The sequence below is a fragment of the Tamandua tetradactyla genome, chromosome 1 (genome assembly GCF_023851605.1).
Source record: "Tamandua tetradactyla isolate mTamTet1 chromosome 1, mTamTet1.pri, whole genome shotgun sequence".
Classification (NCBI taxonomy): Eukaryota; Metazoa; Chordata; class Mammalia; order Pilosa; family Myrmecophagidae; genus Tamandua; species Tamandua tetradactyla.
This window is the reverse complement of record NC_135327.1, coordinates 15,475,370-15,494,566: the sequence shown is the minus strand read 5'-3', so window position 1 is coordinate 15,494,566 and position 19,197 is coordinate 15,475,370. Positions and strand designations below refer to the sequence as shown.

The window sequence follows — 19,197 nt, the reverse complement described above, 5'->3', positions numbered from 1 at the left end:
GATGCCCTGCTGCTGCACCCAGCTACACCCCTGAGGACTGAGGCACTCGCTCTCCCAGCTAAGACCTTGCAGATGAGTCCCGGTGACAGCCCCCTCGGCTGAGGCCAGGTGCTCTGCTGGGGGCCACACACACCCCAGGGCTGCTTGAAATCAGCTTGTTTCAACTGGGGACAACTCAAGGGTCCTCCAAGCTCCAGAGCTTCCCGTGGGACCAGCCGAGGCCATGGGTGGGTATGCCTGCAGCTCAGCTCAGGCTCTCCCTCTGCCTCACCCCCAAAGCTGTTATTCCCAAGGGAACTTTTCCATAAACCTCCTCATGCAAATCTGCATCTAGAATCTGCATCAGATTCTATTTCCTGACTTTCTAGTGGGAAATTTAACCCAAAATGAATTCTGACAAAACGAATATGGGTGCAACAAATCATAATTACACAGTAGGCTTAGAAATGATAGTGAGGGACTGATTACAAATAATTTGAATTGCAAAAGTTACCATGTAGTTAAGCAAAATAAAGCTATGATCGTTATCCATGACTCAAAAATCCAGAAGCAAAACGGAAAAAGATTGATACATTTGATTATATAATCAAATTCTACATGGGGGGAAAAGCACCCCAAGAAAAGTAAAAAGACAAATGACAAATTGGGAAAAACACCTGTAATTTATGACACTGACAAAGGATAATATCCCAAATATTTATAAAGGACTTTACAAAATAGAGACTAGAAGACCAACGAAAGGATAGAAAAGTGAGCTAAAGCTATGAAAAAGAATTCACAGGAAAAGAAATGCAAATGGCTCTTAATCATATGAAAATGCTCAATAGCACTCATAAAAGGGAAATGCAAATTATAACTAAAATGAGATACCATTTTTCACCTTTCAGACTGGCAAAAATTCAAATATCTGAAAATATATTCCGTTGGTGAGATTAACAGGAACACCCCTGTATTGCTGATAAGAGTGCAACGTGGTACAGCACTATGGAGGGAAATTTGGCAATATCTAGCAATAAGTCAAATTATCCTTTGACCCAGTAATCTCACTTCTAGGCATCTATTCCAAAGACACGTTGGCAAAAATACAAATAGATGTATGCACAAGGTCGTTTGCTGCAGCACAATTTGCGATAACAAAGGACTGGAAACATCCTACAAGTTCATCAATAGGACACTGGTCGAAAACACTCCAGGACTTTACACAATGACACATATTACCAAGAAGGATAACAGGAAGGTTAAAAAAAAAAAAAAAAAAAAGAATATCTACAGTTACTACTATTCCCGGCATTATCTACCATTTATCTAAAGGAACAGTGCGAAGTACAAAATTTTAATTATATTTGGTTCAAGGGCCATGCAAAAACTTTTTGGAAATTATTTTTCAAAAATGAGTTAAAAAAAAAATAATACCTACAGTTTAAAGTACAATGAAACAAATGACCCTAACTGTGTTTACAGCTGATGGCATAACCACATTGAAAAGAACTATTTTGAGTGACTTTAAAACCAGTAAATGGACTATCCATGCTTAACGGGATGTACTGTAATGATTAAGAGAATAGCAAATTTTTTTAAACCATTTGCAGTCAGCACATCATTTCAGTAAGTACATGAAAGCATTGGTATTTTAATTCTGAGGATGTTGCATATGAAATATGGGATAAAGGAAATGAGTAATCACATTGAGAATTAGGATTTTTCAGCTTAAAAGAAGATACATGATAGTTAAAAATACCGTCGGCCTGAATTTGAATTGAAAGTATTAATGTGAATTCATATTTTATTTTATTTTATATTTTAAAACAATCCCTAGTTCAAATCACTGAACTGGCCTAGAATCAATTCAGTCATAATGAGGACCTATATAGCAGCCAGTTCATGGTCTCGAAATACCATTTCAAGGGCTCCTTGGAAGAACGGCAGATTTTACATTTGGGGCAAAAAATATTCAGGATGGGCTTGGAATATCTTGTTATACCAGAGAGCAAGGAAATTACCAAAGACTACAAAGTTTATCTCAAAATAGATTCAGGAGACAACTTGAATATGATTCCACTGGCTAATAATATAATCATTTTTGAATATAAAAGGAATAAAGCATATCGAATGCTGATGTGAGTTTATGATATTTTATAAACAAAATAAATAAACTCATTGGTCACCTTTGGAGGATGCTAGGGAACCAACTGATTATTTTAAAAACTGTAAATAAAGATAAAGAATTAAGAATGCATCATACTTTCTTATATGACCGGTCCTCAGGGTAAACAAGCAGCGGGTGAGGAGATATTTCTCTTTATAGAAGTAGTCCAGTTAATAAATGAAGACGAAGTGACAGAAACAAAGTCATCATTTTGTAGCCCCTAGATCAGACATGGCCATTCATGAATGACAGCATGACAAGAAGAAAGCAAACCAATTAATAAAAAAAGTTTTAAAAAATAAAAAAAAAAGTGATCGTGGTGATGAATTCATAACCATGTGATGATATTGTGAGCCACTGATTTTATACCATGTATGGAATGCTTGTATGTTAAGAATGTTTGTGTTTGTATATAATTTTATCAATAAAAATGTTTTTTTTTTAAAAAAAGAAGAAAGCAAACCAGACATTATGCACCTCCATGGAAGGCGACAATACCAACCATGACACGGACTTGCCCAAACAATCGACCCTGAACCTAGCCAAGCTTCCAGATCTAACTACCAATTACAGAAAATACAGGGGACAGAGGAACAGGTTAAGCAACACCATGGAGGTCCAATCAGCTAAATCAGATTCAGGGATACTCTACAGAATGAAAGACCCCATCTTCCCCCTCAAAAAAAAATTGCAAGAAGAAAGAGAGAAACAGAAGAACATATGGATTTGAAAAGAGAAGTAGGAGACATGTCAATCAATTTTAATATACGGACCTTCTATGGACCCTAATTCAAACAAACAAAAAGATGCAATCAGGAAATCTGAATTGTGACTAAATATTTGATGGCATGGAGAAATGACTGTTAAATGTTTTTAGATATGATAATGGCATTTGTGATGATATTTAAAATAGAGAGAACTTACTTTCTAGATAGAGAGGAAAATACTTACTGGTGAAATTATATAATGCCTCATGTATGCTTCTAAATAATTTGGGGGCAAGGGTTAATGATTGGGGGTATTGATGAGACAGACTGACCCACGCTCAGAACAGAACCTTGTGGAAGCCGGGTGACAGGTGTTAGGGGATTTGTTACGCCATCCAGTGGAGTGCTGAAGTTGGTTCCCAAGGCTCAAGAGTCGACAAGGCACTTCTCTTCCCAATTGCGAATCCAGTGACTTCACACCGGCAGCCTGAAATTGGCCACGGCGGAAGTATTTATACCATGGGCAAACATTACACAGTAGAGCTTTTTTCTTCTTAGAGAGCTGGCTGTTAAAATTTTACCAGCGTATTACTGCTATTCCCTTAACTGCTGCATATGTTTTACTTGTCCATAAAAGATAATTTAAGAAAAATGAAACTACCAGAATTAGATATATGTCATCACCAGACAGAATCACCTTCAAAGGGACACTAGGGTTTTCTCTAATGACAGACAGCTTTGGGTGTACCCAGGCATCCCTCATCTAGATCCATTCCAAAATCAAATGAATGTTTGAAAATCCACGTTTTTTCTACAATCTCCATAAGGCTTTCAAAATAAATGAATTAAGGCCAAGAGATTTTACAGAAATCATTACTGAAGTTTCCCACAGTTTTAAAAAGCTATTCAATGAAAGACACTTTTTCCCATAAGAGGGGTGTTCTAGTTTGCTAGCTGCTGGAATGCAATATACCAGAAATGGAATGGCTTTTAAAAGGGGGATTTAATAAGTTGCTAGTTTACTGTTCTAAGGCTGAGAAGATGTCCCAATTAAAACAAGTCTATAGAAATGTCCAATCTAAGGCATCCAGGGAAAGATACCTTGGTTCAAGAAGGCCGATGAAGTTCAGGGTTTCTCCCTCAAGTGAGAAGGCACATGGCGAACACAGTCAGGGTTTTTCGCTCAGCTGGAAGGGCACTGGCGAACACGGCATCATCTGTTGGCCTACTCTCCTGGCTTCCTGTTTCATGAAGCTGCCAGGGAGGCATTTTCCTTCTTCATCTCCAAAAGTCGCTGGCTGGTGGACTCTGGTTCATGGTGCTGCAGCATTCTCTGCTCTCTCTGAATATCCTGATTTCTCCAGAATGTTTCCTCTCTTATAGGATTCCCATAAACAGCCACTCTTGATTGAGTCACATCTCCAGGGAGATGATCTAATTACAGTTTTAAGCATATAGTACTGAATAGAGGGATTAGAAGAAACACTGCCTTACAAAATGGGATTAGGATTAAAACACGGCTTTTCTAGGGTACTTACATTCTCTCAAACTGGTACAAGGGGTGATTCAGCTGGTGGTGTATGAAACCACCTTAGGTTTCGCTTTTGACTTTCTAAGTATATTTTTGAAAATGTTCCCCAGGAGCTCCCCACTTCCTCATCCCCTACCTCTCACCCCATCCCTAAGGTTGAGAACCATTGATTTTATCTAAGCCCCTACTAAAGCCGAGAGAGACAGAGACTTGTCCAGGGTCCCAAAAGAAAATTCATAGCTGACCCAGAAATAGTTCATGACACAGTTGGTGACCGAGTTTGAAAGACTGGGTGAGAGCAAATGTACCTTCTTTGATGAAGACCAGAGTGGACCTGGCACCATGGTTCTTGCCCGGGGTACACATCAGAATTACCTGGGAATCTTAAAACCGGATGCCCAAGGTTCTCCCAGAGATCCTGATAAAACTGATCTGGGGTAGGTCTCAGGCATCGGTATTCTTAAATAGCTGTCCACGTGCCTCTAAACTTGTGGCCAAGGCTGAGAAACACAGAACCAGGGAAACGAACTCCAGAAGAGCTCTTAAGTATATCTTAAAACCCAATCAAATCCTAAAGAGACCTTTTGAAATGCAAATGGGGAAGGAAGGCAGGGGCTGATATTTCCGAGGCGGAGTGCCAGGAGCAAGGAGCCAGCACTGGAGGCTGCCTGACCTGGGATCTTTCAAAGGCAAGAAGGAAAGAGAAGGGAGGGATGGTCACGAACAGGTCCTCCCACCAAGGCTGCACAGGGGACCCGGAAACGGAGGTACTGACAAGAGACCACCATGGGGAGTGGTGAGGTGGGGGCTTGGGGGTCAGAAGGCCCACCCATCACAAGGTGTGGGGGCGGGAAAGCTGTGGCCTCTGCTGGGGGGTAAACACCGAGGACCCCTCAACACCGAATTTTTATGATCCTGGCAAAACCCTTCCCCTTCCTGGAAACCCATTTGGTGATCTGAGTGATGGATTAGGCCACCATGGCCCCTTCAATCACCACAGATCATGTCGCTGGGACTACCTGGAGGAGAGAAGCGGGGTGAGAGGAGAGCAGCCGGGGGTCCCGATCATCGAAATAAACAAATGAGACAAGAAAGCCATTAAAAAGGATGGAGGGATAATGAGTTTCACTGGTATGAGAAGGCCTCTAAGACACCGCGTTATGGGAAAAAAACCAAAGTAAACTGCAATACAAAACCTACAACCCAACAGGGATCAGGTCCGTCCTCACAATGGAATATTATTTAGCCACATAAAGGAACAAATGACTGATAAATGCTATGACACGGATGAACCTACAGAATATACTCAAAATGAAAGAACCCACGTATTGTAGAGTTCCATTCATATGATATGTCAAGAACAGGCAACTCCATAGAGACAGAAAGTAGATTAGTGGTTGTCAGGGGTTGGGGGAGGGAGGAACGCTATGGGGTGTGGGGCTTCTTTCTGGGGTGATAAAAATGTTCTGGCATTAGATAGGGGCGATGCTTGTACAAACTCTGAATAAACTAAAAACCACCAAATTTAAAAAGGTAAGCTTTTAGTATTTGAATTATATCTCAATAAAGTTGTTATATTTAAAAAAACTATAGCCATTTTTTAGAAAAACATAAAAATGGTGCCATTTTTATAAAAACATGGTTGTGTGTAATATAATACACACCGAAAAAAAAAGTCTGGTGAATATACAGCAGACTGTTAACAGAATGCAGTGAACATGCACTTTTACTTTTTCTTCTTTTTAAATTTAACCACACAATATTTTTAAAATACCGATTAATATACAAAAATACATTCTCACTGTAAAAAATTTACACAACACAGGTAAAGCAAAAGTCCCCCTTCTTATGCCTCCATCCTCCTCCCCTCCCTAAGGGTGCCACTGCTGACAGCCTGGAGGGCTCCGTGTTTAAACACTGAAACAGTTTAAAATACTGTTCCTATGTTAATTTAATTCCGTTCTCTCTTTATAATAAGCACCTTAGGCAGAAGATATCCAAAAGAGCCCAGCATTTTTAAAAAGACTATATCCATTTTATATTATTCTATATGTTACAGAAACAGTCTATGCAATATGATCCCATTATAGAGAGAAATGTGTGTTATATATCAATATAGATACAGACCAAATTGAAATCATGGGATCAAATGAGGAATAGAGCTGAAGGAGGAGGTGAGGGGGAGACACTTTTACGATTTCTATTAATTTTTTTGTATAGAAAACACATTCACATGGTTCAAGACTGAAAAGTACAACAAGGAATACCGTGAACCCAACCCCCGGGAGGCCACCAATGTGGGCTGAATTTCCTTCCAGGACTGCTTGGAGTGCAGTTCTGTGCTTTTATAAGCTGTTAGAGTGTAATGTAATGTATAATGTAAGCTCTGACCCACTGAGCTTACATTACTTTTTAACTTAGAAAATGCATATATGCATAGACATTTAAATATACACAGCTATGCATAAATTGAAAAAAAAATTAAGCGCACACCACATACACACACATAAATTGTCATCCCTCCCGAGGTTGGATATAGGTAATTTTTGTTTTCTTACGGTTTATTCGTATTTGCTCATCCTTCTCTACTAAGCATATACTACCTCTATTGGGGCAGGAGAGGTCATAAAATTACAGCCAACATTTGAAAATGTTCTTTCCCCAAGAAAAGTCTCTGTGCGCCTTTCTAACAGGCAGAGAGAAGATGCCCCATAGGCGGATGAAAGTGAGCTGAGCGGACAGTGGCTTGAACCTCTCAGAAAGGGGGGCGGCCTGGGGTGCACAGAGAAGAGGGGCCTGACCACCCAGACTTTTCTTGGCTGAACCTGAGCCTTCCCCACCCAGTCTAAGCCTCTCTGGCTCCCACGTGGCTCTGTGGCTCAGGAGGGAAAACAGGGCAGGTTCAGAGAGCAAGGAGACAGGGCAGCAGCTGGCCAGGTGGCCTGGGGCACTGCTGCACCCTGGGGAAGCCAGGACCTGTCAGAGCTCCTTTGTGGAGCCCCCAGGGGTGGAGCCAGTCCTTCCCAAGAGGCAGATGTTGTGGCAACAGGCCTGGGGGGCTGGGAGGGGTATGACAGCCACAAGGCCCAAGCAGGTGCCCAGCTGGGACAGGCTCTTTGGCCTGGCCTGCAGCAGGGGCTCCCTCTGCCCTCCGCCCCCTGCCCCCCAGCACTCATGGAGATGCCTTTTGGCTCCTGTCTAAACATCCGTGGCCCAAGGGCTCCTAGGAGGAGCACGAGTTGGTCCTCCTGCAGCCTTCTTTTGCAGGAGACCAGTGGATGGAGGCACAGGGAGGGGGCCCCAGCACAGCTTGAAGGAGCCCCGCTTGGCTTCCATGCAGTCAGCAAACAAAGGCCAGCCTCCCAAGGCTGAAATGAACCTTCTGCCACAGCAGCAGGGCGGATTTTCACCACCTGTGAAGGGGAGGTTTGGGCAGGTCTGATGGAAAACTGGCCATGCGGCGTGTCCAAAATGGACCGTCGCAGGAGCCTGGGGCCAGGGGTGCGTGCGAAAGCCCGAGGCATTCTCCCCACAGACAGCTGAAGCTAAGCTGGACACAGAGGCTGTGGGGCTCCTGGCTGGGGAGACCCCCTGGTGGAAGGAAACAAAGAGGCTGGACGTGAACCCCAAATCAGAAGTCACAGGAGAGGCGCTGGCAACGGCAGCCAACCGTTGATTTTCAACGCAAGCTGCTCCTTCCCCGGGACCGGTAGCTCTCTGGGGAGTGCTGCACGTGACAGGAGGCAGGAATGGCGTTTGCTTAACTGAGGGTGACCACTCCTCCAGGCCAGGGCCGTGCAGGGGTCGGTGGGAGGCAATGACCGTGAGGACACTGATTCTGGGCTTGTCGCCTCGAATCCTCACAAAGACCCCCGAGAAGAGGGATTATTATCCCCATTTCACAAATGAGGAAACTGAGTGCCAGAGCAGTTACGTAATTTGCTCAAGGTCACACTGCAATTAAGCAATAAAGAAAAGATTCACACCCAGACCCACTGGGCACTGAGTTGGAGGTTTCCCTGCACTCGCCCACTAGGGCTGGACTGCATCTGACAGTGGCAGGCCTGGGGGTGACCCCAGAGAGCCCTTCCTACCCCATCACAGTGTCACCAGGAAACCAGGATGAGAGGCTGAAGGGGGAGCAGGAGTGGGGGGTGGGGGTGGCAGTGTGAGCAGCCCCTTCAGACGTCCCCAAAGCTCAACAGGGTGGAAAGAGAGTGTCCCTACTGGGACAATGTAGGTTTGGGAGACAGTCTTGGGTTTGGATCCCATCTCTGCCTTTCCTCTCGTGGCCCCAAAGATCCCATCTGTACCCAGGAATTCCACTGCTGGTGTGTACCCAAGAGAACTGCAAACCTGTACACCCGTCCACTGAAGCCTGTACACGAGTGTTCACAGCAGCATCATTCACAATAACAAAACAGCGGACACAGTCCAAATACCCATCAACTGATGAACGGATAAACAAAGTGTGGTCTAGTCCCACAATGGAATACTGATCAGCCACAAAAGAAGGAAGTAACAAGACGCGATAGCATGCATGAACCTCGAAAACACTGTAAGTAGCACAAGCCAGTCACAAAAGACCACATAATGTATCATTCCATCTGTATGAAAAGTCCAGAACTGACACACGCACAGAGCCGGAAAGTAGATTAAAGGGACGGGGGAATGGAGAGTGACTGCTAACAGGTATGGGCTTGCATTTTAGGGTGACAAAAATGTTCTGGAATTAGACAGTGAAATAGACTGAAAACCAGAGAACTGAACACTTTAAAATGGCGAATTTTATGGTACAGAGATTATATCCCAATTTAAAAAACTGCAGAAAAGAAAAAGTTGCATCTATAAAGCGGGGGCCCCGGGCCCTCTGGGCTGGGAGGGGTGAGGGCTAGCCAGCCTGAGATGCGCGGGCAGCCAGGAGAGCGCTCAGACACAGCAGCCGTCCTGATGAATCCCATCAACACTGAGAGTGGCTTTCTGCCTAAGACACAAGGAAGGGGGCTGTTACTGGAGCAGAGGGATGCTGCTGTGTCCTTCCCTGGGCAACAGGGCCACCGCTGAGCAAGGCTGGGGCCTGCCTCCTGCCCCCCTCTCCATGAGGACTGTCTCCATGGCAACCACATCAGCTCGGGCCAGAGCCCCTGTTCCCGGGCCGGCCGGGTGACAGCATCGCCACAGCAACCTGTCAGGATGGCAAAGGCAGATCACGACGACACTGGGACTCAAGCAGCTCTGGCAGAAGAATTGCTAAGGGACCCCCGTTTCCATAGCAACCATGTCAGGAAGGAGAGGGAGGAGGGGGAGGACAATCAGCAGATAAGTCCAGGACCCACAGCTCCTTGCCTGTGATTCAGGGACACCCAGGGGCCGGTCGGGAAGGACTAGACCAGTCTTGCCAACATCCACCTCAAAGGGGGAGCAAACTAGTGCTTCTAAAACACCTACTGTGCGCCACACACCACAAAGAGCATTTTACTTCCATCCACCCATAAGTGATTCTCAAATACATTCTTATTATAAAATACTCAACTACAGCATTAAGAGACAAAAGCAAAAGTCATCCTCCATCCTGTTCCCATCATTTCTAACTCCTCGGTTTAATGGGTCTAACTCCAGCTTTTTTTTTTCCCCTCTACGTGAATGTACACAGTAGCTTTATCTGTAATAGCTAAAAACTAGGAACAATTTAGATGTCCTTTCAACAAGTTGGCTAACCAATCACTGTATTTCAGGAGATAAAACTTTCCAAAACATGCCATTTCGGGGGAAAGAAAATAAAAGGAGACTTTAGAGGTGAAAATGTTGGGAGCCACTGTCTGGTACTTATTAGGTATGATGTTTGATCTGGGGTGTTATTCTCAGAGAATAATCAATTTATGGGATATGGTGAAGGATTGGGTAAATGATACATTCCTACAGAAAAAAAGACACAATCTCCACATTGTTCAAAGTCCAAGCAACTGGAAAATCAAAAAGTAGAAAAGGACATAAAACTCCAGATTTTGCTAGGCATTTATACATAAATGCAAATTCTTTAAAAACAATGGGATTATATGTATAGTTAAAAAAACTTTCTTTTCCTGTTTAGTAACTTACCGAGATCTTTCCGTGTCAGTACATATATGGCTACCTTATTCTTTTTAACCTCTTCAAAGTTTTTCTACTGTTACCCAATCTTATGAAAAATCATAAACAACCTTGTAAGTCAAGTAGTCTCATTTTCCTGACATAAAGAAAGTGAGATTTAGAGAAAAGAACTGATTTTAGCGTTTCAGCATCATCTCTGCCAAGGAAAGGAAGGTCGCATGGACTCAGGGAAGCTGTTTCTCTCCAGGCCTCAGTTTTCTCATCTGTACTACAGGGACAGGATGATCTCTAAGGCATTTTCTGAAACCATCTCTCCTTTCCACTACCAGGCGTAGCAGCAATGTGGTGTGTGGATGTGTGCCCTCTATTATGGGCCAGGGCACGGGGGCACAGGCTGCCTGCTGGGAGGGGCCCCCACCCCACTCAGGAGCAGGGTGGGGTGCCACAGCTGCCCTTCGCAGCCAGTGCCTCCTTCCTCCCCGCTCTGAGATGTTGGCTCATGGCAGCACATGCCCAGCTGGAAGAGCAGCTGAAGGACCACTCTGGCCGCAGGGTGGAGGTGCCTCAGTGCCAGGGCACAGACATGCCCACCCCCTTGGGAAGCAGGCAGAGCCTGTGGCAAGGAGCTGCGCCCCAGTAGAACGTACAGTCCTGGGATACCTTGTGAGCAGCCGGACAGCTGTGGTCCAGCTGTGCCTCTGGGCCAGAAGCCACCCCAGGCCCTCTCGGGACACAGACCTTGGAATCGAGATGCCTTTGCACCCTGACACCCTAGGGGTCCCCTAGGTTGATGGCTTCCAATTGGTGCTCTGCAGAGCCCACAGGGCCCTGAGCAGCCTTGAGGACATCCCACCTTCTCTTAGGAGCCGTTTTCTCACCTAAAATGGGTATAACCACTACCTCCTTGGGTATTTATGAAAACTGCCAAGACACAGTATCTAGCATGGATAGGGCTGAACACACTGTATACCTAACTCACAGCAGCAGGAGCAGAGGGCCTGGTAAGCAAAGACTCAGGCTAGTACTGCAGGCCATGTTCAGAGAACAAGATTGGGGTCAGGAGACTCACTGGCCCATGACCCAGCCCCAGCTGCACACCAAATGTGCCAGGAGCGCCTGGCAGTCCTTAAAACATCTCTATATGAGTTATCCCAGTCAGTACTCCAGTGACTCAGGGCATGGGTCGTCTCATTTACAGACGAGGAAAACTGAGGTGCAGGGGGCCAGGGCCCGTGTTGGGCACATGTGATGTTTTCTCAGTTAATTCTTCCAGCAGCTGTGATCTCTGATGGATGGCTGCCTCCCTCATTAGCCTGTGAGCTCCTTGAGCTCAGGAACTGGGTCTGTTTTGTTCACCACTGTATCCTCGGTGTTTAGCCACAGTGTACACAGCAGGTACTCAGTAAATGCGTGCTGGAAGAATGAATGAACAACCCTGACCGAGGGGCGTAATCGTGCCCATTTCCTATAGAGGCTCAGGGGACAGGCCAGCTGGGGCTTGCCTCTCCTTCCCCAGCCTGGTCTGGCCCAGGGCAGAAGGGCAGAAGGTTTCTCACCTCTCGTGGCCGCTCCAGCTCTGTCTGTAGCACCTGCTTAGCCAGCTCGATCTCAATGAGCCGCTGCCGGAGCTCCTCATTCTCCTCCTCCAGCCGCACCCGTTTCTTCTCCACCACCTCCAGCTCTTTGTGCAGCCGCACAGAGATGTCTTTAGAGACCTGAGGGGATGGGGTGGAGAGGTGTCAGTGAGAAGGACACGAGCAGATTCAGTGAGGCCAGCTGGAGGGTGGCACCTACACTACGAGACCCAGAGACCATCCCACCTCAGCTACAGGTTCTTCTCATTCCCCCCACTTAGCAAATGATGAACTGAAGCACAGAGAGGTCAAGTAACTCATCACGGGTCACACAGGACCCAAACCCAGGCACCCTGTGCTCCCAATGTCTACACTGCAGGACTGCCTTGAGAAAGCTGTAAAGGTCCTGTCCATCTCTTGGGACTGTCTTTTCACTTCCTGGGGGCTTTTAATGTTTCTAAAAGCCTCTCTTAGCCACCCTCTTGCTAGATCCTCATAACAGCCTGTGTCAGGAGCAGAAGCTCATTTTAAAGAGGGGAGGGGAGTGAGTTGGAGCAGAAGCCCAGCGCAGGATGGCAGCCCTGGAGCCATCTGAATCCCGTCTCTGCCAGTGAGTAGCACGTGATCCTGGTCAAAACATTTCCCCACCCTGGGCCTCGTTTTCCTCAACTTTAATCGAGTTCACTAAGAATCGGACCAAGCTCACAGGCCTGACGGGAGGATTAAATGGGTGACTTCACAGAAAGGCTTGGCCCAGTGCCTGGCACACCATGAGTGCCGGAGAGTGGTGGCTGCTGCTACGAGAAGCTGAAGGCCTGGGAAGGGCATAACTTGCTGGAGGTCATGATGCGACCCCAAGGCCTGTTTCCAATTGTCTGGGATGGAGAACGTGCCCCAAATGACAAAGGCTGGGCAGGTGTCCAAGCCGTCCCTACAGAAAGGAGCTAAGAGCTGCAAACCCTAATCCCAGTTCTGCACCTCTGCAGCAACAAGACCGCGTTCCTTGAGGACACCCTCTGCCTTGTCCCCGGGGTAGAAAGCCACGACAGGGAGCTTCTGGGGATGAGGAAAGCCCTTCTGAGCAACAAGACTCCCTGGTGGGCTGGGACAAAGGCCTACAGGACTAGAGAGGGAGGAAGGATGAGCTGGGCTGGGCACCACTGTGTGCCAGGCTCATCTTTACCCCAATCTGGTCCCATTTTATGGGCAAGGAAACTGAGGATCAGACAGGAAGTGACTTACACAGGGACACACAAACCAAGCCTGGGTTGGGCTGGGAGCACGGGGGGGTTGACTGGGGGGCCAGCATGGCCAGGACTCACGGCAGGCAGGAGGTACAGATGGGGCGGGTAGCCCGTGCCTGCCATCTCGGAAATGACCGTGGCGCCTCCTCCCTGCTGGAAAGGAAGAGGGCTCTCCCTGGCTCTGCCCTCCACTGGGGCCAAACCCAGCTTGGCACGGACACTTTGGCAGTGTGCAAGGGAAGCCAAGAAAAACAACGGCCAGAGAGGAAGTTCAGTACTGCCCGGAGGTCCCCTCCTGCTCACCACTGCTCTCTGTCCCTGAAGATCTCCATGGAAAGAAAGAAGCTGGTCCACAAGGCTCCACCCACAGCTTCTCAGGCCACTTTCCCCATCCATAAAGTAGAACGAGCAATCCCTAACTCAATATCCCAAGAAGGACTTTGCAAATGGAAAGAGTGGATCTGACCCCAGGTCCCGCACTTACTGGCTGCACGACCTAGGACAAATTATTTAACCAGGCAAGCTTCAGTTTGCTCATCTGTAAAATGGGGTTGTTAAAACCTACTCTGGAGGGCTGCTGTGAAGAATCAACGACATGATGGACACAAAGTGCTTGGGCTGGTGATTGGAACACAGCAGGTGCTCAATACCAGCAATTTTTAATGCATTAATGGAATTACTGCTTCACCTTGTACATTGTACTGCGGTTCCCCGGTTTTGGGCAGTTTGGTCACCAAATAATTTCCTATTCAGATGAACACTATATATTCATTCATTCCGTCATGCATTCTTTCACCCTGCCTAGGCAGTGGGGCAGGAGTGAGGGGCACAGAGATCAAGGTCCTGGAGCCTGCCTCAACCCATTTGTATCTCTGTGGTCCAGCAGCAGTGCAGGGCATGGCACAGAAGTGCCTGTAAAATGCTTGTTGGCTGAACAAACAAATCCAAAGCTCCAAAAAGCAAAAAGGGGAGGGAGATGAATAACCAAATATGCATGGATGGGATTGTCCCCTCAACTGCCACCCCACCCAGTGTGCAGGCTGTGTCCCTGACCGGACGGGGAGCAGGCTGCTAGAGGGCTTGTTCCAGTCTGTGCTCCCACCTGGACCGCTCCCCTCTGCCCAGGGGATGCCCTCTACCTGGGAACACTTCTCCTTCCTCACCATGGCCCGAGAAGCCTTATTTGTGTGGATTCCAGGATCCCCTCAGGTTCCTGAATAAATCTTCAGATTTCACCACTGCCCACTCCCCCTGAGAGTCCCCAGTCCCCTGTGCGCCATTCCCCTTGGGATCCCCTTCCCTTTTTGCTTTTCACCCCCAAGGGCTGCTATATTCCAAGGCAGCATGCAGAATTCCAGTGTGGACCAAAGAGCTTTTCCTCTCAGATCCCCACAGCGCCCTGTGCCCCAACAGAGGCCGTGGCGTGCTGGGAGGCAGGAGCCTGGTGGCCTGGGCAAGCCCCTTCCCCTCCCTCAGCCTCAGGGGTCCTAGGACCTCACCACAGGAGACTTAAGACTCAGCTAAAGCTTCCTGAGCACTCACCACATGCCAGGGCCTTTGCCCTTCATCGCCTCGGAAACCACTTTAACTATTATCCTCATTCTGAGGCTCAGAAAGGAAAAGTCACTTGCCCAAGGTCACACAACCAGGAAGCCACCGAACCTAGATTTGAAGTCAGGTGGGTTAACTCTCAACCCAACCCTGCTGGAAGACACATAATATGAATATCAACAACAAAAGTATTCATAACTAGTCCTGGCATTGTGCGTCCCCTGCGTCGGGTGTTCAGAGGACCCTACATGCCTGTCTCCCTTGATCCCTACACCCCCGAGGTCTGGAGGCTGAGATGCTAAGGGACACGAAGCAGCGGAGGCTTCTGGAGAAATCCCTGAAGCACCGATAAATGTGCTGGGTCACAAGGTCAGTGCTGACAGCGCTGGGGCCCCGCTCCCGCCCAAAGCAGCTATGCTCACCTCCAGCCCAGTTCATGGGCCTCGGGGTTTGTCCCTGTCACCCTGAATCCACAAGCAGGGCTGTATCCTCCCAAGAGCCCCAGGAGGGTGGGAGTGCTGTCACCCTCCCCGCTATTTTACAGAAGAGGAAACTGAGGCTCTAGGAGGGCAGATGACCTGTCTGGGTCTCTCAGAAATTTAAGCCCAAAGCCAGAACTTTTTCCTTTCTATTTCTTAGAAAGGAAACGTCTACTCACAAGTCCTTGGGCTTCCCAGAGGGTCACTTAAGGTGGGAATTTCTACCACAGATTCCCAGACCCTTAAACTCCCCCACAGGAACCCAGGGGCTCAGGGGGGCCTGGGACCCTGCCTCGGGAAAAAGCCCTGCTGGTGATCCTTATCCACCTGGGGGGGCTGGCAGTCAGCCTATCCTCCACCCCCACCCCAGCCACTTTCCCCACTAGCACCTTATAAATTCTTCTCCTGGACAACAGGCTCACAGCCAACATTTGCTCATTTGTAGTGTGAACACCCCATGCCAGGCCTTGTTCTCAGCACTTTGCCTGAATTATCTCATTTTACCCTCATAGAAATCTACAGGTGGGGACCAGTTTTATCTCCGTTTTACACACTGGGAAACTGAGGCTCAGAGACGTGAAGGGACTTACTCAAGACCACACAGCAAGCAACTGTCAGAGACCTCCCAACTCTGCCCCCCACTCTGCCCTCCTCTTGCAGGGTGACACCTGCACTGAGGTTCTATGGGCTGTGAGGAGCAGCAGCAGGGGTTGGGGAGGAGGGGGCAAAAGGCTGAGCATTAATAACCCACTGCCCAATACAACCATCGTTGCTGCAAGGGCCGGGAAGAGTCAGCTGGGCCAAGCCCGGCCTGTGCAGGGGGAACTGAGACCCCAGAAGGTGGGGGCCAAGAAGGTGGCAGAGCAAGTCAGGAGAGTCCCCGGGCCTTCCCTCTTAGGCAGCCCCCACCCCAATGGAGCCACCAAGCCCTCCCTGGCAGTGCCAGAGGAGTCAGCAAATGGGGCCCCCAAGAATGCCCCAGAACAGCCCGAGCACACCGGGCCTGCCCAGGCAAGGGACGGGGATGAGCTCAGCGCTCCAGCTGCAGCGGCGGGCGGAGGAGGAGGGGGCAAGGCCGATGCTGATTGGCTGGTTCAAATCCCAACAGAAGGGGCCGCTCCCCTCAGCCCAGACTCCAGAATGCCCCGCCCCCCCCAGCTGCGCCCCCGGAGGCGCAGCCGGCCCCCCACACCCTAGTCCCGAAGTCCCCACCCACCTGGCCCAAGGCCGAGCCGCTGAGCCCCTCCCCTCCCCCAGTCCCGGCCTCCCAACCCGGCGGGGGAACCTGAAAATTTGCGCCGCTTCATTCCCGCGCTGCCCTCCTCAGGTAGACGCCTTGGAGACCTAAGCTTTCGGAGCCGTTCTCTCACAACCCCAGGGTGCAGATTCCTGAGGCTGGGAGAAGCCTAGGCTGGGGCTCACTGCTCACTCCCTCTGGCCCTGCGACCTCTGAAATTCTCTCTTGCCTCACCCCTTAATTAATACTTCTTTTCTCTGATAGTCACCTGGAATGCTATAGGGCTGGGGTTTGCCCCTGTCTGCTGATAGAAGGGGAGGGTGGGGGCCGCTCCTTTAGGCCAAGGCTTGCCCTTACACCCCACTCATGACGCCTTCCAGGCCTGTCTCTTCCCCCAGGGGACCCCCTCCAGGACCACCCTCCTCCCACATTATGCCTTCTCACTTCCTACTCCTGCTCACTTCTATGGGCCTCAGCTCAGAAGTCCTGACAGACTCTCCAGGGCCCCCAGGCTATCCAGATACTCCCCACCCCCAGCTGCTCTGTCTCCTGAGGCCTCTGGGCTGAGTTCTGAGAGCACCTACAGGACGGGTCTAGCCTCCAGCCTGTCCCTCTGCGTCCTGGGGCAGAGAGCTGCAAGGCCTGGCAGAGGGCTCAGGAGGCCAGCGGGCCTGGGCCATGCTACCCCCACACTGAGCATGACCTCGGACAGGTACTTTGAACCTCAGTTTCCTCACCCAGAAGATGTGAATACGAACAGTCAACATTTTTGAGTGTTTGTGGCAGCATTTTACTTGCATTATCTCATTGAACCCCTGAACCTCAGTTTCCTCACCCAGAAGATGTGAATACTAACAGTCAACATTTTTGAGTGTTTGTGGCAGCATTTTACTTGCATTATCTCATTGAACCCTGTGAGGCAGAGTCTGCTGTGAGGAAACTGATGTTCAGGTGACTTGCTCGAAGTCACAAAATTAGGACATACTGGAGCCCTGACCCACTCCAGGGCCTTCACTGCTCTCTATTACCCCAATCAGCAAACCTCTGTGGGATTGTGCAGGGCAAATTCAGAGCCCAGCACCAGGTATGTGATCAATATACAGCAGCTGTTGGTTTTAGGGTTCATATTACCACATCACTTTGGGGCATTCCCAACAGAAGGCCTGCTGGTTCACAAGGGATCTCCATTTTACAGATGAGGAAACTGAGGCACGGGGGGAGGTGGTGTCAGGACACACAGGGAGTGAGTAGTAGGGTGTGCCTGGGTCCCACTTGGGATCTTTGGGCTCCTCATACCCTCCCCCGAGGGCACCTGTGAGGGTTGAGGGAGTCCCCCAGGCTTACCTTGACATCCTGCTCCAGGCCGCGGATGAGCTCACCGTCCACTTGGCCAGTCTGGGCAGCACGGAGGCTGCGGCGCTCAGCCTTGCGCAGCCGGTACTGCAGGATGCGGCAGGTCTTGCTGGCCTGGTCCAGCTGCTGCCGCAGCTCCTGCAGCTGGTACACATCCTCCTCCATATAGACATCCCGCATCTCCAGCATCTCCGCCCGCAGCTCCTCGATCTCGTCCTGCGGAGGAGAGGGGGCAGTCAGGTCGCCGCAACCAGAGGTACCTGAGTGCTTGCAGCCCCCAACCCTGTCTTAGGACCCCTGGGGGCCTGGGTGTGACAGGCTATATAATGGTCCCCCAAAGATGCCCGCGTCCTAATCCCTGAAACCTGCAAATTTGGTACCTTGCGAGGCAAAAGGGACTTTGCAGATACGATGATGTTAAGGAACGTGAGGTGGGGTGGGGCGGGGGGAAATTATCCTGGATTATCCAGGTGGGCCCACTGTAATCACAAGAGTCCTTACAAAGGGAGACGAGAGGCTCAGAGTGGGAGATGTGATGACAGAAGCAGAGGTTGGAGGGATGCACTTTGAAGAGGCAGGAAGGAGCCACGGGCCAAGGAATGCAAGCAGCCTCTAGACGATGAAGAAGGCAAGGAAACAGATTCTACCCCAGGATCTCATAGGGAACAGAGCCCTGAAGACACCTTGATTTTAGGACTTCTGACCCCCAGAACTATAAGGTAAGAAATCTGTGTTGTTTTAAGCTACTAAGTTTGTGTTAATTTATCACAGCAGAAAGAGGAAACTACACACTGGGGAAGCAAGAGAGATTCATTCACTCAACGAGCATTTATGAGTGTTGACTAAGCACTGGGGGTGTGTGTGTGAGTGGTGACCAAGAGTGACATGTCCCTTCTGTATGGAGCGCCAAGTTTCATTGGGGAGACACACAGTAAACAAATAAAAAAAAAAAATCAGCTACTATTAAGTGCTATGAAGAAAAAAAAAATCTGGGTAAGAAGAGTGATGGGGACAGATGAATGTTAGAGGGCATGGTCAGGGAAGCCATCTCTAAAAAAGGGACATTTGAACTGAGACCAGAAGGGACAGCTATGAAGAGAGTGCCAGGGAGAGAGTATTCCAGGCAGAGGGAACAGCATATGCAAAGGCCTAGAGGCAAGAAAGAGTGTGACATGTTAAGAACGAGTGGGGAAGCCAGGGTAGCTACAGGGATAGGCTGAGACTGGGGAAATGGACAGAGGTCAGCCATGCAGGACCTTGAAGGGCCAAGCAGAGTCTAGGTTTG

The 19,197-nt window shown here is 48.8% G+C and overlaps 1 protein-coding gene across 1 annotated transcript in view; it reads right to left on the bottom strand.

Annotated features, from left to right (window-relative positions):
* The window catches only part of MTCL2 (microtubule crosslinking factor 2), a 91,846-nt gene that overhangs the window by 54,619 nt on the left and 18,030 nt on the right, over positions 1–19,197 (bottom strand). Inside the window, exons 2-3 of the mRNA XM_077169458.1 lie at positions 17,904–18,128; positions 12,031–12,189 (exon numbers count right to left, since the gene is read on the bottom strand). Of these exons, the coding sequence (XP_077025573.1) occupies positions 12,031–12,189; positions 17,904–18,128 (384 nt within the window). The remainder of the gene's footprint in view (positions 1–12,030; positions 12,190–17,903; positions 18,129–19,197) is intronic.